General features: G+C 35.0%; 1 protein-coding gene across 12 annotated transcripts in view; it reads right to left on the bottom strand.

Annotated features, from left to right (window-relative positions):
• Positions 1-749: 749 nt before the first annotated feature.
• ERBIN (erbb2 interacting protein) overlaps positions 750-24419 on the bottom strand; it is a 111463-nt gene continuing 87793 nt past the window's right edge. For 9 of the 12 annotated variants that reach the window (XM_048930623.1, XM_048930626.1, XM_048930629.1 and 6 more), the window contains 10 exons: positions 24222-24404; positions 22251-22368; positions 19042-19225; positions 16446-17970; positions 10829-10972; positions 9911-10042; positions 8203-8412; positions 7139-7231; positions 6510-6584; positions 750-3695 (listed from right to left, as the gene is read on the bottom strand). In XM_048930623.1, coding sequence (XP_048786580.1) covers positions 3588-3695; positions 6510-6584; positions 7139-7231; positions 8203-8412; positions 9911-10042; positions 10829-10972; positions 16446-17970; positions 19042-19225; positions 22251-22368; positions 24222-24404 — 2772 coding nt within the window. In that variant the 3' untranslated portion in view covers positions 750-3587. The remainder of the gene's footprint in view (positions 3696-6509; positions 6585-7138; positions 7232-8202; positions 8413-9910; positions 10043-10828; positions 10973-16445; positions 17971-19041; positions 19226-22250; positions 22369-24221; positions 24405-24419) is intronic. The other 3 variants (XM_048930628.1, XM_048930630.1, XM_048930631.1) reach the window with 3 other exon arrangements.

Raw genomic sequence — 24419 nt, 5'->3', positions numbered from 1 at the left:
ACATTTGCCTCTCCTATAATGTTTGTGCCTTTTTTTTCCCAATAGCCTTTGTACATCTTATTAAGTCAGATACAAGTTACCCTATTTAAGTCTGCACTTAGTCTTTGCTATTTCAACTACTTCATTTATACTAGACATTAAAAGACTACTCATCTCTTTAGGATAAGAGTCACTAATTGATTTCATTATAAAACTTGGCAATTCAGAAGTGGTTTTTTATTGTTTTGTTTTCTCATTGGTTTTGTGGTTGTTTTTTTTTTTTTTTCATAATTCTTAATAACTCAGTCTTACAACAAAACCAATTCAAGCAGACCCTTGTTGCACTGAGATGGATGGAGCTAAAAACACAAGTCTTTATTAATGGATATTGATAGTAGGTTAATGCCTATAAAAACTACAGAAATAAAATTGTGCCATGGAGAATTTCCTAGAAGTTAAAAAAGTCAATTACACAGAGCTTTAAAGAGCATTAGTTTATTATCTATTCTCCATGTGTTACCTCAGGAACAGTCTAATTATATACAAAAATTTGGAATGTTGAATAAATGCCGATCAATAAAAACATTTCATCGCTGTTGACGTGGGAATATTTTTCAACAAAAAATGTCCCAAATCATAAAGGTTTGATTTTGTGTTGATTATTGCTATGCTTGTGTTCATAGAATGCTCTCAAGTATATACACACTTAAAAACTCCAGTCCAAAAAAGAAATTAAAAATATTTACACAATAAATATGTGGGGGACTTAATCTTTTCATTGTATCAGTTGAACTGATTCTTTAATGAACGAGTAAGAATAGAAATAATTAACAGAGTATGCATCAACTCACTGCCATTCTAAGTTACACTGTTGACAGATGCTTTTTCTGTTCAAAATGTAGTTTAAGAAAAATGCCAGTATTGTCTCTCCTCCTGCTGAATCCCAATTAGACTACTTCAAAGGACATCCTTCTCAGACTCTCTGCAAAATCATCTAGCTTGACATGTATTTAAGATTACACACAGACACAGAAGGAACAAACACAATTCAACCCATTGAAAACTTCAAGGTTTACTGAGTAAAGTCAGTATAATCCATGTTTTATTTGATGGTTAGTTTGCTAATTTACTCAAGACAAACTTTGGCCAAATGTTTCCACGAGAGGTACTAAAGTTCTTCTATAAAACTCTGTTTCTACGGTTCTATCATAGCCAAGCAGTTTTTGATAGAATTGTCTCTTGACAAGTCAATCTGAAAATTAAGTAACATAACACAGTTTAGAACTCCTCTTAACATTAAAGCAAAATACAACACAGTATTATTCCTCAGTGATATAATTAAATGTACTGTAAAATGTATATAAAGTCAGCCCGAGATCAGTAAAGAATCAGTTCTGCTTTTTGGGCTTTTCCCTTCCCAAAGATTCAGGTTATGTAGAAGACCAATTTAGGACATGTCTGTCTGTTTTTTTTTCCCTTTAAAAGGCAGTGTGTGATAAAAATAAAATGATTGAAATTAATGAACGTATGATGTGAACATTTTGCTTTTTCAATAAAAAAATATAAACTAAATAACCAAACACATCTCAGAAGGGGAACACCGAAGCCTGCCATTATATAGCTACGTTTCTCATTCTTTTCTTTAAAGATTAACAGCACACAGAAAATAAGTGAATTTTTATCAAAATACAGCACATTTCTGCTGGTATATTTAAAAAAAAAAAAAACAATTTTCCTATGTAAATATCACTGAAAATCAACTAAAAAGAATTAAAATATACAAAGAGTTGTTAAAGGGTTTCAATTAAAATTATTAGAACTATACACAGTACAATAAGCTACAGTTAACATCTTTAAAAGAAGTGCAATAATATTGAAGTTTGCTTATTTAAAAAGTACTGCCTGTTTATTACCGTTAGCTATGTATAATTCCTCTCTTGTAGTAAATTTCCCCAAAACTAAAGGAGGCTGGTATTTTTGCTAGCTTTATTAAATGCATTTACTTCTGTACACATGGGTTGAAAAGAAAGCAACTTCTACTTGTTTCAAACAATCAACTTGCATGTAAGTAAGAATGAACTGCAATAACTGAATATTGCTCCAATGACAGGCTTATCATTAGCCCTGATTAAAAACAGTTACTGGTCTTCTATGGCACTTTTCCCTGGTCCATAACAACCGTGTATTAATTGACACTGCAGATTGCGTAGTCTTTATTGAATTACAAAGGAGAAAAGAGAAAAATAAAGTTAATGTTTCTGGTAAACAAAATTAATACAAGCGTAATTGAATATTTTACACAGTAATAAGGAACAAAGGCAGCCTGTGGTAAATCACTATTACATTAATACAGTTAGAAACCCTTTAATGACTCTGAAGTGTGTAGTTCACATTTAATGTTACCTGTAGGAACAGCCCTTTAAGAAACATCATTACAAACTGGTTGGTTGTAAGCATACCCTCCCTTTGCTCTCCATCTTGTCACAGCAATTTTCCACCACTGTTCGAAGTTTCACAAACTTGCTTTGGTTACCTAGCTCCATGCGTATGGTCTCCTTTTTGATTAACAAGGCAATGCAAAGGCCAAACAAAATCGAGATGACTTTCATAACCTTTCTTCCATCATCTATTTTGTGTGTGTTTAAATATATATTACAGGCAACAATCTTAAAAACTGGCCATTTTGGTTTCATTTTAAAAATCTGAAAGGTTAAAATGGAGTACTTTTTATAAAGACAAAAGTACCACCACTTGCACAAAATTGGAGATTTCCATAGCAAAGAAAAATCTCTGGGCACGTTTCCACAGTACAGCTGAAAAAAAGTATGTATTGAAGAAAACCCAACTAAACATGAATCACATGGCAAAGGAATAATCAATGACTACATTAGGAATAAATCCTGTACAATATCACAGATTTGTAATTACAGTCTTCCTAAAAAACACCATAATCTTTTATTGCATTTCCTATTGGTAGACGCACACTCCAGAACTAAATGCTTTTTTGTCTTTATTGATTCCAGATTTAGATAGCAGATAGTTGATTCACCTGACCTTTGTACTGTCCGACCAGCACCACCTTCCATCTACCCATTCATCTATACAATGTGCACATATCAAAGCCAACATTTAATATCCCCTTTCCACATCTATAGAAGTGGTTTCAGCATAACACATTAATATCTGGTGAATAAAAATAAAGGCAATAAACAGCAACAGGACAGACAGCCCTGCCATCTGTCCATTGGCTACAACGTGGCTTCTTAAAGCCTCGCACAAAGTTTAGTAATGTGTATGAATTATCCAAAAATAAACCTACCATCTGTACAAAACAATAACACAGGTTTGTTCTTGGAGGAGTGATCCTTAGATTGCTATAATGCTTAAAAACAAGTTTATTCACCATATGTATTTCCAAAGTGATTTCCTGTATGTTCTATACAGTGGTTTTTTCCCCTTTAACCACAAGTTCAGTTTTTCATTTCCTGTACAAATATTGATCATAATTCTTTTCAAGTTCCTTTATTGTATAAAAATAGGCAAAATATTCAGTTTCCCATAAGTCCTTCAATGAATCCTGTTGGCTTTATCCCCATTATCCACAGAATTTATGAAGAAATTTCTCTCACAACGATGAGTTCCACTGTATTCTGAAAAGTCTTTAGCAAAGATACTGCTTGTCCGTGGTCAATATTTATGAAGCTGTATCCGTTGGCCTAAAAAGAAATTTTTAGAATTGAAAATGGCAGTCTGATATCTAATGTTATGTCACTAATGCTTAAACTAGGTTCAAAATAACAAAATCTTACATGCATGCAGGCAGTAACATGCTGCTGATTCACTCATTCCATGATTAATGTCAGCAGAACACACAGGTATATGCTATAAGGAATTCACAGATCCTGTTAGCCTTGAGAGAATTTTGTCTCAAGTGCACTGAAAATATTTGCAAACAACCAAAAGAGAAATCTGAGCTTGAAAGCATCAGACATTAAATTCTTCAGCCTGAATACAGCCATGCTAAAGAAAAGCAAAGGCAGTACAAATGATATATCTCAGTTTAAATACCAGAAATGGATTTGTGATTGATAAATTAAAAAGTATTTAAACCTCTAACAAAAAGCATTCATAGCACTGGAGCCCTTTTAGGACTTTACTCCTTTTCTTCCATCAACAAACTTTCTTTCTTCCCTGAGCACAGTCTAGCAGTGAGCCAGATTGTTCTGCGAGGTTATACAGTCTTTACCTGTGTACAACTTCCCCAGGACCTGACTGGATAAATCTCTGATCAGATCTCTGTGCCAATTCTCTTTCAAGGCTGGGATTGAAATCTCCTGGGGTCCCAGCTTCAATTTTCCTATAATCAAGTACCTCTATTATTCCTAAAATGGGCTTGGCGAACATGGGCAGCTCTAAGCAGCCTACAGAAATGAGCATTCAGCTTTTCAGGATGCACTGCTATAAATTCGTACTCAGTCTGAGTCGTGAAATGCAGAGTGACAGTTTGGTCTGTCCACTGCTTCCAGCTCTATCTCCCACCTTTCTCCCAGAGGGGTTGGCACTTCTTATGGGGACAAAGGTCCAGACAAAATGTCACCAGAGGTGACAGTTAAGGCCAGTTGTGCTCTTAGCTGCTCCGTTTTGGAGTTGTGCATGCTCCTCCTATTACCTAACACTTATTCTTGCTACTAGAAAGACCCTTTGTTATGAAGGCAGTAATTTGTAAGTCTGTCTAGGGCTACAAAAGCAGTTTTAAATATAGAATGTTGAGAGAACAAAAGCAGTAATAATAATTCCATGCCATCATCTATATGGTATGTCCTAACCTAATATGCAACAGTATCTTAAGACTTCCATGCAATTATCTGGGCACTGGTCGTGTAGAATATTTTGCTTGATATATGTACTAGATATACATTACAATATACTTCTAATGTATATTTTATGGAAAATGTTGTAATAACAAGCATAGGAGAGAAATCTGAGGAGAAATTGTAGACAAATGCAGCCGTTTTCATGACTAAATGTCATAAAGACAGGACTGTTGTTACATTGTCACTGAGGTACCAGGGTTATATTTGCTGTTAGACCAAAAAAATTTGTTAGCTATGAGAAATGAAAGAGCTTGTAATTGTCTATAGATGCAAATGCAGCATCTCCCTGAGCTCTTAAAATCTATAAAATTCTTCATTAAACAGAAAGCAAAACCCTGGCAGAGTGCCAACAGGACAGAAAGAAATTGCATTACAATGCATTACAAGAGAGACAAATGAAATTCCATAAAGTCAAGAATAGTCCTTTAAAACAAAAAAATACCCTTCACACACATTCCACTCTAGTCCAAGGTTTAAAATGTTATTCTTCTTCCTGTGTGGAGTGTTGCCCCTTCATTTAAAGTATTTACATCACTAAGAGTGCCATGAATGGAAGCTAGCTTTCTCTTGTCAGGAGAAATGTGTACTTAATTATTTACCCCACTCAAAACCAAGTTATCTTAAAGACGGATTAATTTGATCTTAGTTCATTTTTTCGTGTGTGCGTTAGCGGGCTTTCTCTTTCATTGGAGGGATCATGCAATTTGTTTTTGCTTAAGAAAACTGTTCACACACGACGGTACTTTAATGGAGATGTGAAGTTTGTCTTTGAAAAAACTGAAATACAGCAGAGCTAATTCTATAAATAGCTTTACACTGGTAACATGGAGAATACTTTTTACCAAGAGGTTAGCTCTGCAACTTGGAGGGTACTTTAAATATTCTGTTAGCCTCTTTCTGTAGAACAATAAGGTTATATAATCCATTCAGCCATTTCCTTGACGCCTCCAAAAATAACTTGCGAGTTCATTAGATAATTTCAAGCAAATCTAATAGAAAAGTGGTCTGAAAAGAATGAACTTGCTGCAGAAAAACAGGCTGCAGAGCTGCAACCAGAAGCCAGAGCACCTGGAAGAAATTGTTTGGCTTGCTAGTGGCAGATGGGGTAGCCAGGAGGCACACACTGCAAGCACTCAGGTATCAGTCAGTCAGCAAAGAAGTGGCCTCTGTCAGTGGCTGTGCATATCCAACCTGCCAGCTGGGGGGAGGCAGCAAAAGCCGACACAGTCTGTAGCGCTGCAGTGTGGGGACAGCAACAGAAAATGGGCTTGAGGAGTAACTGATGGCCATCACACAGTTTATTATTCAGAATATTGTATATAAATGACTACCAGTTAATTAAATGAATGACAAAGTCTAACTGACTCACTCACATTGAATAACAACATTAGGACTATTTTTTGCTTTTAAAATTATGAAAATAAAAATTACAAAAAATATTCAAAATTTGAAAAATGACTCAAATGATCAATGCTTCAGCCCATCTCACTTATCCTAACATTAGGTAGAAAAAAATTGAAATCACCATCCCAAAACGCTAGAATGGCTCCGGAGAGATACTAGTGATTACACAAAAATGAAACATACTGCTTTTAGAAAAGAAGCAAAAATGAACTAATATATTACACAGGCTAATTGATTATATGACTACAGTACCTGAATTATTTTATCCCCAGGTTGCAACAGCTTAGATGCTGGTCCTTCAGGCTGTACTCTGGTTACAAATATACCCTTGAAAAACAGAGGTGGAAAATATTTTTGACAATTTATTTCATAAAATTAGGGTATACAAATGTGATTTAAAACATTTCAATTTTCCATCACATTATTATTCCATCACAGTATTATTTTATGGCTGCCTTCTTTTTCCATTGTTAAATCCAGGGCAATTGCCTTTAAAGGATTACTGAAGGGCAAATCCTGATTCGCCTAACGTGTAACTCAAGGCTTTGTTTAATTTGGCAGATGTATATATCAAAATGAATTATCAACCACAGAAATAATGCTGTAGGCTAAATCATGTTTTCTTTTAAGAGGCTTCCTATGTAATTCACTATCACAAATCTGTGAACTGATATCTGCTACAGTCTAAGAATCTTTCAGTGAAAATACTCCTCTGTGTTATCATGTGGCTACTACCCCCATTTTCCATAATTTTTCCTCACTTTTCTCCAATTACGTCCTGGATTTTAGTGGTTCACATCTGGGGCTATTGTATTTTTCATACATTAGGAAGCATGTGCTAATCAAAACGATTTTAAGATACGTTACTATAAAATACTCACATCATCTTCAGGTCTGAATGGATTTCCTCTACCACCAACTCCTCCTGATATACTAAATCCAAGTTCTGGATCCTTGTCAATTCTCACTCGAATCTAAGTAGTTACAAAGTTAGAAGAATTAGCTGAAAAATGCATTCAAAGCTACTGTAATGAATTTATTACTAAGGAATTCAGATTAAAAAAAAAAGCTTTTGAAAGAAAAAAAATTGAAAAAGCATTTATCATCATTCAAGCAAATACTGTAGCTCATAATATTAATTCAAGCCAAGGTATCTTTGTACATAAGTTTTACTCTAACATCACTGATATTATAATCATAGTAATCCACACAGCTTCTAAATTCATAGATATTTAGATACTAAGTAAATTTATGTAACGTTCTCAGCAAATACATGCCTACCTGCAAGAATTTGTTCTTCCTATTTCTTGCTATTTCTAGCTGAATTTAAAATCAAACCTGGTTCCTACTTTCATTCTAAATTCTACATAGCCATCGCTGTATCTCCTTTCTCTTGACAGAAGAGTTGACTACAAGACAGTTTTACAGAAGTGTGTATGTTCATTCTACCACAGAATGAAAGCTCTCAAAATTTTCAAATAACAAATAACAAAACAATACCGAGGAAAAATTCTGTGTCCAAGAACAGAAAGAAAGTTGCTCACAATGAAGGAGCCATTAAGTGGTGTGAGAAGTCCTTACGCATATCTGTATGCCATAAATAAGACTAATAATTATCAGGCATGCATCAGATGTTCTCACTTTTTTTTTTTTTTTTTTTACCTTGTTATGATTTAGGGCTGCACAATTCCACATTTGCAACTTTTTGAATCATTTTGGAGAGCAATGAATAGAAGCAAAGTACTCTAACTTGTACTGTGATTTTGAATTTTTCAGTTACCCATAAATGATGAGTCAGTGACGAATAAACATAGTAAAAAAATGAATTTCTACCTCACTAAAAAAATGCAAACATAAGTTTTTGGAACTATCTGTTAAAAAAATCTACCACATTTCTCTTTATAACAGACAGATGCCAGTCATCCAAATGACATTTTACCCTTACCTCTTGCTTTACCAATTCATGGCTTTGTCTCGGAGAACACTGAGACTGGGTATAGGTAGGTTGGTGGGCAACTTTCAACATCAAATAATCAATTAACTGTTCTCTAGATGGATGTCTTCCCACTGATGATTGAGGAGGGAGATGATGAACTTGGCTATAGTTTGCCTGAGTTCTTTGAGGCTGGCACATCTGTCCGTTTGTCAAAGGTATCTGAATAAAATATGAATATTATTAATGCCATAGACTTTATACAGACTAATCCTCAATTCTTCCTTATTTCAATATTTCTCATGTTTGATTGTTTTTAATTTTAGGAACATTACTAAAATTACTCTTCTGGGTCATGTGCAATCACACTCAATTTTCATGAGACTTATGAGTTCTGACTCTATAAGAACTTTGTAAAACAAAAACTTATTATGTTTACTAATCTACTAGAACAGACTAGACAAAGACTTTTTCACTGAGATATCTCAACTATTTTTTTTTTTTCTGGTATATAAGTGACTATATTGAAACGTGGTTGATTTTGTTGTAGTTCTCACACAAAACATTTATAGCATTCTTAGTATTACAAATTAAAAATCCTACACAACTAGCAGACAATTTATATGATCATTGGAACAAAAAACCCAAAGAAGTTCACTTACAAGCTCAAGATTTAAATATCAAATCAATATTAATGGTATTTCTTTTGTTAAGGAGATAACTATATCAATAAGGTATTCAACTATAAAGACCTTCAGCACATTCAAACCATTTTACTAAGGATGTTGCTGGAGAAGACAATGTTTCTTAGTGAAGCCGCAGAGTTACTGAGATTTCTGCAGCTCTGCCTTGAGATGTGACTCATTTTCCTTCTTCCATGCTGTTACAAAGCCCAAGTAGGCAGTCACCCTTCTGTAGGATTCCCACATTCTGAAAATGCTACAATCTTAAACTGCAGATTTTTCTGCCTACTACTATTATCTCACTAGTCAGAAGACACAAGGACATCAAAATACTCCGTTCCTCAAGGTTATAAATAGCTAAGGTACACAAATTTCAGTCATTAACCATGCAGTGTAAAAGGACATACAGAGATTATTTTAAGATGAGTTTCTATATCAAAGTCATTCTGAGAAATGCGTGTGCGTATCTCAGCTAATCTACAGATGAGACCATACTTAATTTACAAGATTTTCCACTGCTTTTTCTTAAAACATTTTCTGAAAATGATAGGAAAACTATTTTTGTGTATTGTAAGAGGCAAAGAGTTTACATAGGCAACATATGTCAAGAACTATGCAAATTCTCAATATTCAGTTCTGTAAAAACTCAGTGGAAATCAATGAAGTTAGAAATCTATCACTGCTTTGTAAGTTACATATATATATTTATTTTCACCGTAGTAAGTCCTGCTTGCATAGACGGTCTTTACATATAAATACAGAATGTGCACTATGAATTCTAGCTAACCACTCCAATTTAATCACAACACATTTTAAGTTAAGTTCTTTAACTGCACAATGAGCTTCAATCTGCCTTCCTGATCATATGCATGTATTCATATGTATCATATGCAGTATTCCAGTTTCGACATGCAGCTACTTTCCCTGGAAATTTCTTCCCTTTTTTACATTTCAAAGGCCCAGTTCCATCTACTATCTCAGCACATGCTTTTACAAACGATAGGTATATCCATCCATGATATCATGTAGATAATTACCTGCACAGGTATTTTCTTCATGCTGTCTGGAGGAACATCTTTGAGGCTAAGCGTAGCAGATGAGTAATTCTGCTTTCCTGAAATGAATACCTCATCTTGACATTGGTCTCCTGAAGTTGAAGCCTGGGGATGCTTTAAGTAAAATGCAGGAGTAAAGAAGAACATCCTTGTATTATTCAAGAAACTAAAAAGTACTCAAAAGATTTTTAAAGTGTCTTTTGAAAGGGTTTTATAATTCTTTAACTTTGTTTTTGTTTATATAGAATATGTAAATCCTACTGGTGAAGACACCACACTTAGAACATATTGGTGGATATTTACAAAAATTAGAAACTGCATAGGTGTCTTTGATCACCAATACATTGTTAAGAAAAGTCAACAAATGCTGAACATTACTCATGCAAGGGTTCACATGATAAACAGTTTTCTGAAATATCTACTTAGGATACTCAGACTGAGGAGTTCTTTCCTCTCATTTTCCTGAGAAAACATTAACTCATTTCCTTGAAAATCTAAATTGCCCAGCAATTGCAGCTTACAGCAGCAGAATTTGTTTGGAAGAAAAAGTGGCATAATAAAATTTTGTTCTATCATTTTTGATTTTTGGCTGAATTCAGAATTTCAAACTCTTGTTCACAATACATAAAACCAGACATTTTTGTGTTCGACCATATATAAAGGCCAATTAGAAAATTCTACTTCTCAGCATTAATCTGAAAAACCTGACAATAAGGTTAAGCCATATGAAGTAACGGCAAAATATTAAATACATATTAAAAATGAATCCAGCACAAGTTTTACTCTATTTATTGAAAGCACTGTTCATCTGTAGAAAGACAGCTATCAATTTAAAGGACAGTCCTCATAGTTTATCCTTTACCCCTCTGTATATTGCAGCAGTCTCCTGTAGGTACTCACTCGAACAATGTGCACACCAGAACCTCTTCCGTCTGCAACACTCAAGGCAACACTACCCTGGCTGCCATGCAGATCCCTAGAGCTGCCATAGTGAAAGCTGCTAACAGCAGCATAATTGGAATTAAAGGACCTAGACAGCATGCTCTGAATAAAGAGGGGACAGATTTAACACAGAGATTAGTGCAGCATGCATAAACCACAAGACATGTTATACGTAGACTAATATAGACATATTCCATTGTCATGCAAGATAAAAACCATGCAAGAACAGTGCTACTGTGATATATAGAACACAACTGTCTCCTGTGTTTACCTTTATTTACTGTAAATCAGCATGCAATCAGCGCAGTACATGCAGATTTACATGTAAATAAAGTCATTCAAATGTTCATGTATTTGGAAAACAACATAGGTTCACAGGTTGTCAAAATTCCCACATTTTTAATAAGTTTACAATATATCAAGTACATTGTGGGAAGAACAGCTGGCAGTCAAGACAAACACCTGTAAAAAAATCAGTTGATTACCAGTTGTCACTATTTTGTCTTATTTTCCCCCTTATTATTGGTACAGTACAAACAATAACTCATACAGAGATTTGAAGATGATGGAGCCTCATTAAAAAACAAGCAAACAAACAAACAAAAAAAACCTATTCCCATGCCACTGCAGGTAATGAAGAATGTAACAAAAGCTCAAGAACAGAAGAGAGATTTGGTTTTGAGCTATATTACTTTGCAGACCTAACCTCTGCTAATACTGGCCAGGGTGACAGAAAGAAAGCAGTGGACATAAGTATTTTGCCACAGACTTTTGTTGCAAGAACAAAACAATATAAAAAACTGTGCAGATGGAAACTCCCTCATATTCTACCTGACAAGTGAAATAATTATAAAACTCATGAAAAATCACAGCCTTGTCAAAAAAAATGGTAATAGTAAGAGATATGCTGTAAAACATCAAAACCCAAAGTTGTAAAAAAGTTGGAACTCAACACAAGCAGGGATTCCCAGCGATCAGTTTAGGAAGCATTCTTACTCTACTTATTTTTATCTTGGAAGAGAGAATCTGGGGCATTTGGAAAGAGAGCAGTATCCCTATAATTTTGTTTTTCATCGTGCATGATGAAGGTTGCACATTTCTTTAGAAATTCTCTGGAGATTGCTGCACCAGAGAAGATTCTTCCAGAAAGGGGAGTAAGCAGATGTCACCAAAAAACTCGTCTGATTTTTGAGAAATCCCATTTCAGGTACTCTAACCTAGATAGATGCTAACCAATATACATTATAAGTTCTTTTTTTTTTTTTTTTTCCTTATATGTTACTCGAGAGTGGCTGAGGTACACAAATTGAAAGCTACATTATATCAAGGAAAAAATGATCTTATATATATAAAAAATATAAAATATGTATATATAATATATATATATTATATAAAAATTATATATATTTGTTATATAATATTATATATAAAAATATATAGACAGATAAAATATCCTGTATATAAATCAGGTTTATAGTCAGTAAGCAGACTAATGGAATCAGCTTAGATTCAGGCAGCTAGAAGCGCAGATTTGCTGCTGTTTTAACTTTCTTTGTGAATGCTAAGGGTGAAAACATTCTCTATTCACTGCTTGTAAGAGAATGAAACGAGCATCTTTCTGGAACCAAAGTTTCTTAACACACTTACTTAGATGCAAGATGATAAACAGTGGAATTTACTGAGGAAAATTTCTTCCAGATAATGTAGTAATTTTAAGACTGCTTGGAGTATGCATTTTGCAATAGCCTTCTTAAAAAAAATCTTATTTCTAAGATAAAATGAGTCTATCCTGGCCCAGAGACATTAAGGGACTTAATATATTCGCAGCCTTGCTGTTTTGAGATATTTAAGGCAAAGTAATCACTTCTTGTTCCACCATTTATCTACACACTCCATAGTTTTGTACTTGACATATTCTATGTAAATTTCTTGTGGCTTCCTTGTACAATATGTACACTGTTGCTGTTCCATGCTCTACAGGTACACATAATACAAAAAGTATATCCTCACCTTTCCACTTTTTCCAAAAGTTACTTCACATAGATATGATGTAGCATTTGCTTATCATAATCCATGAAACTTTGGTATATAATAGGAACTAAAAAAATTCAATTAGTCTGTGACCTTACAAATACTAAGGAACTTAGTTTTATTCCTGCACAGACCTACTGAAGTTATTTTCCTTGTTATATTGTACAAGCTTAACTTGGAAAAAGCTGTGAGGCAATACTAATAAAAATATTTTTCCACATCAGGAACACAGAGAAACAAACAACAGTGAAAAAAATCTAAACTGATTAAAATTGCAAGCCTGTATCAGTTGGACTTCTTTATTTCTTTGAAGAAGGTACCATACACTGAGAACTGTCATAGTAAAACCACCTATATTTTAGTTTCTGAATAGGAAAGTAAGCACCTACTTTTATGACTTGTTTTTTGCAATTCTTCCTGTTCTAAAAAGGTAGTTAATGAATGAGATTTAAATAATGGAGCACTTAATTCCAGACAAAATTATAACTGAAAGCAAAAACACATCTGATAAACTCTCAAGAAATCCACAAAAACGAAAAAGGAAAATACACCTATGTACGTGACAGATACACTGTTTCTACCAACTCCAGTATTTGCAGACAACTCTTACAGATATTTACTCTTCAGTTTAAGAAATTCCTCTAACACACAATAAAATGTGTGTGATTCTAAAATTATAAAGAGACAGTATCTTAGCTTAAATTCCTAAATGAAAACTTTCAACATAACTAGAAAGTTACAATTACTTGTCAGAAAAACCGGCAAGTCTCCCTTGAAAAAGGAAGTATGATGAAATATGTTACTGTTCTTAAAAGCTCACCCGTACACTGAATTTAAAAGCATTGGTACTGAGACTGAGGGGACAGAATTCATTGTACACTTTCCTACAGCTTACTACATGTAACCACTAGGGAGCAGCTTGACATTTAAAGAAATCTTCTCTATCCCACAGTAAAATCAGCTTTGCATTAGATAAGAAAATTATTTCTCCAGAAAATATGCAAAAGAAAGATTTACAAGAGGTCTTATGAACTATATTCACTTTCCTTCAGCACGTGGATAATTTTAGTTCATCAGAATATGGTGTCTTAAATCTTGTCAAAGGAATTTATAGATTCTGTTTACTTGCTGGAAATCTGCTATTAATGTTTTTGCAGGATTTAAAATATTCTTATACCTCTCCTCATACAAACTAAATTCTTGAAAGTTTCTTTTTGCCTGAATGAGGTGAAAAATCTGATAAATATAACATAATTCAAACTTCCCCAATTTTGCTCAACAAGCCTTTCCCTATCTCACCCTGTTACTAAATTCTATAGAAACCAAGCAAAAAAGTAGTGCAGGAGCCTCACTCACCACCACTCCCCTCCAACCACAAAAAACAAACAAACAAATGAAACAACCCAAAACAAAAGAACAAAAGACAAAAGCCTAAACACCATCTCCGCATCACAAACCCTCAACAAGTCAAAGCCACCACACATTCTTCACATACTTTTTCGTAGTAAGCAAATTTAAGTAAGCAAAAAAAATTTAAAAAGTGATTAATTCAATACCAGACTCAAAAGAAATTAAGATTATTAACCCATATTGTTGTGCACAACAGGCACAAAGATATGAATTAAATATTCATCATAATACTTAATTTTGTATACTTGATTTATCAGTGCTATTTCTTGTACTTTGAAAGAAAGGGAAACAGCATTATAAATCCATGAGCTTTGTCAAAGCAATTTCCAGTAACTGTTTGTTCTTTAAAAGAAGTGTTCACTTATTCAAGTAAATACTGATTTTTTTCCAGACTTCGTAACAACTTCAGAAGTCTGTTCTGGAGATTAAGCTCTCATATTAGAAATACATTTTAAGTACAATCATACCTGAAACCATTATTTTAAAAGAAAAAAGAAATATCCAGTGAATTTCTACATTATCATATTTGCCAGCTGCCGTATAGGATTACATCTGCATTTCTATAGTTTTTTTTTTTTTTTTTTAAAGCCAATCATATCCCAGAAAATATAAAGTAGACAATTATACGCATATTCACCTTTAAACTCATAAGTCTTAGCTTAGTTAAATCTTCTTTAAAATGCTTTAAGGTCAGAATAAAAGAAGCACGCACAGAAAAGGCACACTATTAATATATGTTAGATAGATGCACAGCTAAGAACCCAGGAGCAACTATTCCATATCCTTCTAGTAAGAAACAATAATTAAGGTTTACATAAAAAGCACAGAAGAAAAAATATGAACAGATATAAAGGGTATTAAGTCAAGGTGACTAAATTTCTACTACCAGGGCAGTTTTCATTTGATGTACTAAACATCATTTCTAACATGTGAAACAGACAGCGTAAGAATGAACTAAAGCCAAATAGCTCTAGCAGTGCACTCAAGTTTCCCCCTATACTCCAGCACTGTGCAATTTTTTTCATTTTCCATTGTTTGGCTTAAGATTATATATATGCCTACAGGGGAATTTAACATTAGAATATGCACCTTTGATTAAGATTGGAACATTCTGTGACAGCTTTGTATGACAAACGGTCCACTATACCTTAGCATAATACTTTGCCTTAAAATATTTGTTCTTTTGTTCTATGTGACTCCAAATGGATCACAAGAACAGCTATGGCTGTTGTGCAGACATTGAAAACAAACATCTCTTTTTATAACTAGGAATTATGCAAATTAAACAAAACCAAATTCACTTCCCTTCCAAGGAAACAGAGTCAGGTTGATGATATCCTGGCCTGTATTTAGTTATGTGATTTTACAGTGGTTCTGCTGGATAGCATACCGTATGTTCTCCCAGTCTCTATCCAATTTCTTTGAAGATGCATAACTGTTAATGTTTCCATATCAGCTCAAATTTTTGATAGCATTAAGGTACATAAAGAATCCTGTTCATCATTACTCTAGTTATATCAAAATCTCCTGTGATTTCATGAAATGAGCAAGATCTTTATGTGCTCTCAGTAATAAATATTCATTCAACAGTCTGTCAAATACCCAACTTCAAAAGACAACTGGCTTGGAGCAAAAAAATGGCAACTGTATTTTTTCAGCTCCTCTGCATTTGAAGCTGTAGACCTATACTAGGAAATGCATTTTACTGATGTTCTTTTCCTTGTTCTTGAAATGAAGAAATAAGGAAAAAATGCAGAAGAGAAAGCTCAAGAAAGGTAACAGAATAGTATAATATGAAGACAACATATTAATGTTAATATATTAACAACAAAAATTACTTGACCTAAAAAAAGTTGGACTTGCAGTCCAGAAGGTCAACAGGACATTTAATGTATTCAAAGGTTATTGGACTAAGCTGGCAAGTATGATGTAAAAGCACCAGGGACCTTTTTCTACAGAGAAACATTTCATTTAGAGACTGTTTTTCACATATTCTTCATGAACATGTTTACCTTTTAAAAGAAGTAGTAGAACAGAAATATAATTTTACTGGTAATTAAAAGCTGCTCAAAACATAGATATTTAACTTAATGCCTAGATTACAGAAAAGTAGAAAAAATAAAATTATTTTTACCTTTTCTAGCTTTTTAGCCTCAATATGTCGCAGCACTTGTTCCCTCCAGTCATGAGGGACTTTACTTTTTCCTGTAGGGTCTAACAAAGAGTGCTCAGAGTTAACTCTTGGATTTGATCTCTTTGAAGGGCTAGTCCGAGAGTAATTAAAGTCACTAACTGACATAGTTCTTTCTGGTATTTCATTCACTGATGGACGAGCACTCTGTGGCCGAGGTACGTTTGGACCATCAATGCTGTATGTCCTGGCAGAAAGAGGTCTCTGCTGCCCTGACATTACTGGTGGAGCTCTTCCCATTGAATGCAAATCTCTGTATGTTAAATAATCCCCTTCAGGAACCTGGGCCCGCCTTGAAGGTCCAGCATCACCGACATTTACAGAAGCAGTAGAGGATACACTGCTCTGTCTTTGAAGAGTGTGCCTTGTTGCTCCAGGGAGCAGTCTATCATTTGGTGGAACAGCCCACATGTCTATATGTCTACCAGCCATTCTCTGATGAGTGCTGTATGCAGCAGTGGCACGGACATTGTTGTGATTGGAGAAATTCATATTGGCAGAATGTTTTACATAGCTGGGTGCTTCTGTGCTGTCAGACCTCAGCAGACGCGAAGGAGGTAAATTGCTTTGTTCTACTTGGGTGCTTTGTTTCTGGGGCCACAAGGTGTCTTTTGCTGCTGTACTGCTGCTGTACTGAATATTATACTGGGGAGTGGAAAACATCTGTGGACCACCTGGCACTGATCCTCTCACTACATTACCACCTTCAGGATTGTGATTTGAGTCCAACTTGAATGGAGTTTTTGTAGACGATATTAAATCAGATGATGACGACGATCCAGGAAAAACTTGCAAAGGCTGATCATATAGAAGAGTAGCAGATTTACTTCTGACTATGTTTTTCCCATCTGCATTACCAGATGAAGATTTTACCGCTGAGTTTGGCTGTGGAGATCCACAGTCACTGACAATATCATAGACTTTCAGACCACCAGGGTCCATATTGGTGATGCTGTGAGACTTCATTACAGTACCACTTCTCTGTGGTGACAGATCTTCAGTGCTCCGTGAAATAGACAGCTCAGTGGAAGAGTTGCCATCAACTGTAGTGCTTCTCAGTAGTTCATCTTTACTGGCAGACTGTACTGATTCCTCAGGATGTCCATTTACTTTATTTATAGGATACCTATTTCCATTTTCCAAGTGCTCACCTTCTTCTTTTGTAACATTATTCATCAAGCCCTTTACTGACACTACTTCCTGTGGCTTTATTCTTTCTATGGGAACTGGCACTGCCTCTTCACTAGCCAGTTTATTGATATTCATGTTTATTTGGTCTAATTTGTGAGTCTCCTCTGTAGGACTACTTAGATCCACACCTTTTCCTATCAGACCTATTCTTTCTTCAATGCTCAGTTCATATTCAGACAGATTTGTAACTTTCTCTTGCATATTTATTTCTTCTTCTGCAGTAATGTTCATTTCACCTCCATTTTGCAAAAGATTATTCAAATTTTCATCTTCTCGCCTGCAAGAAAAGATGACTCACAAACAATATTCCTAAGGGATTGAAGATATTCCTTCAAGAAAATTTAGAAAAACTGATGTGCAACATGGCCATGCTGCACACACAATGCAGGACAAAAACCAATTTACAAATAAATTTATGATTTGCTATCTTACCATTACAAAAATATGTTATTCAGAGAGTTTGCTTTGCTGGTTAGCATCATGTTCTGATTTCAGACAGTGCGTGGAAACTGTTAGGTCAGGGCCTGAACCAATGATTGAGCAACTGTTGAAGGGACACAGCCAGCCCTGGGAGTGCAGGTGGAAGCAATTCACTTGTGCAAACCACATTTAAGGGTTGGTAGCACAAGGATCTCTACTTGGATATTACCTTCTTCTGAGTGTTTAAGCAAGCTCTGGTCCTTGGAAAGGGGTAAGCAATTCATTATTACTGCATTACAACCTCTTCCTTTATTGAGTGATCTAAAACTGTTTTGAGGCAGATATATCTGCTAATCACCTATCCTTACATAAAGCTACTTAACTTCCACAGGAATAATTAAGGGTAGTTCAAAAATGTTAAAAAGTATAAAGCAACTGTAACTTAAATTTCTTATAAAACAGCACCAAGCTCCCAGACAACTGTAAGCAAAATTCTTGCTTTCATTGACGCACACACACAAAAAAAGTCAGAAATCTTTAAGTGCATTCTTCAAAAGATCCTAAAAGCTTTTTAATAATTATGTTAGCAATCAAATGGATCTTCAATATTTTCAACATTATGCAAATAAAAATAGAGCTTTTAAAATGTTATACTGGAAGTATTTTGCAGGGATAGCAGAAATTAAGGATGAAATTATTATACCCAAGAGATGGAATCGTATCTTTCATACTAAAATTGGTCTCCAAATTTGTCCTGGTTTTTTTTCATTGCTTTTTTCTTGAAACACTACTACTTAACATTATTTTGAAATATTAAAACTTAAGACTATTTAATGAATGATTAATTAAACAAATGGAAATGTAATTTGAATGATTGAATAATGTTTTGCTATTATACTTGCTTAGTTTGATACAGTGTTCTACAAACCTGAACTTGGATAAAACAGCAGCATTTGTTTCTTTGTCTGGAGAACAGAGAGAAATATCTTGGCTGCTATCAGTATTTAAGGAAACAGAATCTGACATTCGGGAAGGAGAGGAACAGTTGCTGTTATTTTGATTACTGTTATGGGTAGCTTCATCTGATAAGGAATCAGCATCTTTTGAGTCATCTGTAACAAAAAATAATGCAAATTTAGTTATAGACACAAATCTGTTTAACAGCCATTTAACGTGTTTAAATCACAGTGTTACAAAATCATACACTGTTCCTGAATGATACTTACTATCTTATATATTAATTTTTTTACAACCTTTTTATAAATTCACAGAAGACTGCTGGCAGTAGTTCCTATTACTTTTGAAATATTTGGTTCAACCTAAATAGTACTCATCTTTAAATCTAAATTTGCCAAGTTTCCTTGGCATAAACTAGTGTTGCATTATTTCCCAAACATATCCATCAAATGGTATTTTTTACAATTTTCATTGCTTCTACAATAACCCCAAAGTTTTCAGTTACATTACTCTATTAGCCCCAATGAAAACAAAGTATGCCGCTTCAAATACAGGATTTTTAAGGCTTACACATTTCTTGCTTTTTAACATTAAATCATTGTTAAATAGCTATTTAGTGCACCAAACAGTATGGAAAGAATTAGATCACTGAGGATGTATATAGTTTTACAAATGTAAAAAAAAAAAAAAAGAAAGAAAAATGTTCTTCTGCATGGTTGGGATGCAATGCATTCCCATACTTCACAGATCACATAGGACATTTTCAGAATTACTTGTCTATTGGTTAATATATGCACACTTAAAATTGGTAACTGTATAAAAATAACTGATATGCAAGACTCCAAGCCAGCTGTGACTCTGACATGAGCAAACATAAGCATACAAATAAAAACTTTTTTTTTTCTTTGCTTCTAGACATAGATATGGGTGCTAAAAGCATACTTTTTGAGAAACTATTTTTTAGCTAAGAGATGAGAGAAGTTTGACTTTTCAGCCAGTTATAAGAGCCCAAAGACAATATTAATAAACACCAGTTTTTTCACAGAATCATAAAGTGGATGGAGTTGGAAAAAACCCTGGAAGTCACCTCTTTCCAACTCTCCCACCATAGACAGGGTTGCCATCCAACAGCTCAGGTTGCCACAAGACTCATCCAACCTGGCCTTGAATGCCTCCAGTGACAGGGCAACTTCTCTGAGCAAACTATTCCATCATCTGATAAAAGAATTTACTTATCCATTGCAAATGCTCAGCAGACTTTTCTGGCTGCCTCAGTGGCTTTTCCTTCATCCATCCTCAAAAAAAATCTTATCCTCTTACATACAACAGCCAGGAGAGCTTTTTTCTTTTTCCTGGAAAGTACTAGGGACATTATATGGAACAAAAAACAATTTGCTCTCAGACTTAAAAATTTAGTTTCCTCCAATGGAAATGGTTATCCAGACTGAAATTATCTTCCAGAGAAGTAACATAAACCGTAATATCTTAGTTAACAAAAACAATGATCAGATGTTTCTTTTGAGAGGAAAGAATAATAATAGAAAAGTAAGGTAATTCTGGAAAAAAAAGAAACTGGAACAAGTTTATTCTTAAGACTTACAAAGAAAGCACAGCTTCTCTGAGAAATTTAAAGAAGTGACATTGCTGCCAACAACAGCAATAATCAACAAAATGTGGGAGAAGAAGCAAGTATGGAACATTTCCAAGGCAAATACCATTTTCTGCAATTCTCTATTGAGAGAGTACTCAGCTGTTCTCAAAAGCACAAAACATTTTTCTTCCCCTTTGACTTTAAACTGATTAACAAAATAGGAATGTCAGCACAGCTTTCTCAATCATACTCAAGATATAACAGGATTCTTTCCTCTATTCACAGAATCAAAAGAGTATACCAAGTTGGAAGAGGACCAGAAGCATCACGAAGTCCAACTCCTGGCTCCACATGGGAACATCCAAAATTCAAATCCTATGTCTGAGAGCATTGTCCAAATGCCTCTTGAACTCCCTCAGCCTGGGCCATGAATGCTGCATGGGGATCCTGTTTCAGTGCCCATCCATTCTCTGGATGAGCTTCTTCCTAACCTCCAACCTGACCCTCCCCTGGCACAGCTCCATGCCTTTTCCTCAGGTTCAGTTGCTGTGACCAGAAAGAAGAGATGGGCACCTGCTCCTCTGCTCTTCTCATGAAGAAGTGGTAAGCCACCATGAGGCCTTATCCTTTGGGCTGAACCTCATACATCTTAACTTCTAGACTCTTTTCCATCTTTGCTGCCCTCTTTAGGATGCCATTATAGTTTTATGGCCTTCTAATACTGGGGGTACACAACTGCACACAGAGCTCGAGGTGAGGCTGTGCAGAGCAAAGCAGGACAATCCCTTCCCTTCCCACAGTGGAAATGCTGGGCCTGGTGCACCACAGGGTACAATTGGCCCTTTAGGCTGTCTGGCATACTGCTGACTCAGATACAACTTGCCATCAACCACAACACTAGACATATTTCTGTGGGGCTGCTCTCCAGCTGCCTCTCCCCCAGTCTGTATGTTAATGTATTTCTAAGTAGCCACTGTTTTTATCCACCATGATACTTACCAGCTTCAACTGTGAGCTTTAGCCACCAGGAATTTTCTCCCTACAGTAGCAAACAGTATCTCTGTAGTTGTCCCATGCTGCCTCACCTTACTTCCAGTGGCCACAGACTTTCTTTTTCTGCCTAAGTTCAAGAAGACAATCCTTGCTAAGCTAAGCCAGCCTTCTGCCTTGCTTGTTTAATTTCCAGCATTTGGAATGGCCTACTCTTGTGCTCTTAAGACATAATGCTTAAAAAGTGACCTGTACTGACAAACTCCGCTTTTGTGAAAAACGATCCACCAAAGGACTTCACCAACTAGTTCTCCAAGCACTCTCAAATCTGCTCTTCCCACATCCAGGGTGGAATTTTGGTGGCAGTTTTCCACCTTTCACTCAACTTCTTCATCATCACTATGGCCAAGATGGCTTCCAATCAAGACTTCTCCCACGAGACTCTGTTTACAGCAAGTTAACTGCTGAACTAGAGAGTTGGTCATCTTTCCATTAACAGACAAATGTAATCACCTTTTACATAATTTAAATGGAAAAACTAGGCATTTTGAGTCAAGGAATTATTAGAATCCCACAATACTTTTTTAATAGTATCTAACCTTTTTTACTGTTGCTAAGAGCTACCACTTTTGGTTGGTTGATGGAAGTTTCTATCAGTGGTGGACGCATTTCTGCCATTTTCATCTCTTCATCAGAAGAGAGTTCTTCTGACTCCTGCTAAAGGAAAAACAGTTTTATATAGAGAGCATTTTAAATACATGGTCAAAGGTAAGTAAAACTGATCTAAACCATTACCCTATCTAATAAACAGTGAAGGTAAACACAGTAGTGAAGTAACGCAGACCTAACATAGCAACTGTGTGGTGCAAATCCAATGAATTTAGTAACTTTTACCACTGAATTATCTTTAAGATGCAGCACATACACATTTGCTTTGTGTGCGATGAACTCAATGGGAATGATGGTTAAATTGGTGATAACTTCAGCTTAGGTTTTCATTTTGAAATTTACACCGGGATAAACTTTCAAATGGAAGAGAAGATATTTAGGAATAAATGATGCTGAATAGATCTAGGCTAAAAATCACTAGATCCTAACCATCAAATGGATCTTAGTGCAGTTCTGAAAGACATAAACTGACAAAGCTGTCTGCAAGAACAGCCATGCAGTAGATTCAGAATTCTATTGCCTGGCCGATATGCTGCTGTCATCTTCAAAAATACAATTTTTTTTTTTTTCCATTAATATTCTCTGTAATGAAACAAAAATCTTTACAAAATACAGTACCATCAATTGCATGGGGCTAACTATCTGGCCAGCTTTTGGACTACAGCAGAGGTCAGTAAAACTGAGTGAGAAGTAGCAAACATGTTGTGACCAAGTTTATAACAATCCTGTTCCTCTGTAACGAGAACAGATAACCTTCTTTGCTGCCTCTGCCCTTCCCCTTCAGTGTGACATTTAACAAGTGTAATTAACAATGAAAGGAAAAGCTTTTATGCATATAAAGTTATGTGGATTGAGACAAAGTTAGTAGCAAGTTACTATAAGGAAGTAAGGAATTTAGTATCCACAGTTGACTACATACTACTGCCTGATTTCCTTACTGGCATACAGCCAGGTTTAAAGAATGACTGCCACTGCTAGACAACTAGGTTTGTTTTTTGTGGGTTCTGATTGTTGCTTTTTTTTGTTTTTGTTTTTAAATATTGTTTTTGAACTGCAGAGAATTGTCAGAATCAGTATTTTCAGAATGCATATAATAGCAGGAACATGCAATGGGGGAAAAGACCCAGCAACAGCCACAATGGCTTGCCATAAAGTCTCTTAATCACATGATAAATGCAAGCTCCAGTGCTTGCACAACACACACAAAAAATAATCAGTTCATGAAACTACTGAAAAAAAAAAAAAAACAACAAAAAACATTTTACATGATGTGATTGACAAGTAATTAACTGACAACCTCCAAAATGTTATTAATGCTGAAACATGTTCTAAAGTAAAAAATATATGCATTTGTCACAGATGTACAAAGAGTTCAGAAACTGTGTCTTATTCCTTAAAAAAAGTCATACTTAATATATCTTACTACTAAATACATACAAAAACATATTTTAAAGCCTACTTGTTAACTGAAATGAACAGGCATGATCACTTACATACTCAAGATTTTGCTTGTTCCTACTGACAAGATATTTTGACATTTCAGGAACAGTCACAATCAATTATTTACCAAGGTGCTGAAAATCAAGTGGAAACCAGAAAATTCTATTTAAGAAAGAATCTTTTCCAGAGCTTAGTACTTAGACCAATTTTTGAGCTTGGCTTATTTTTCTTTAAATGCCTACAGTTTCATTATGAACTTTTTGTTACATTTTTCAACTTGCACTTATAATATAGGTAAAGTGAGAATAATATTTCATTACAAACCCTTCTGTACTAACCAGTGCTTGTGGATAGAAATTTTCTGCTTTTGTCAACATAAATTTTCATTTCTCTTAGAAACAAGTCTGATGCAACACCAGCACAACTCTTTGACTGCTATAACGTTCATCACAATGCCTCACCTCAAGCGTGTCTTCATGATTAACAATTGTTTTTGTGTTCTGCAAGGTTTTAACAAGTGCAGCCATCTGCGAATTTGCAGTGCAGTGCTCAGCTTCTGGTTCAGTAGGCTTCTGCACAGAGCTTCCTGCTGAATACTGCTTTCTCTCATCAGCCTTATTCTTCATTGGCACAATTTCGGAAGTCTACAGGATTAAGAA

Source organism: Lagopus muta, chromosome Z, assembly GCF_023343835.1.
Source record: "Lagopus muta isolate bLagMut1 chromosome Z, bLagMut1 primary, whole genome shotgun sequence".
Classification (NCBI taxonomy): domain Eukaryota; kingdom Metazoa; phylum Chordata; class Aves; order Galliformes; family Phasianidae; genus Lagopus; species Lagopus muta.
The sequence above is the reverse complement of the archived record's forward strand: the minus strand, read 5'-3'. Positions and strand labels throughout refer to the sequence as shown.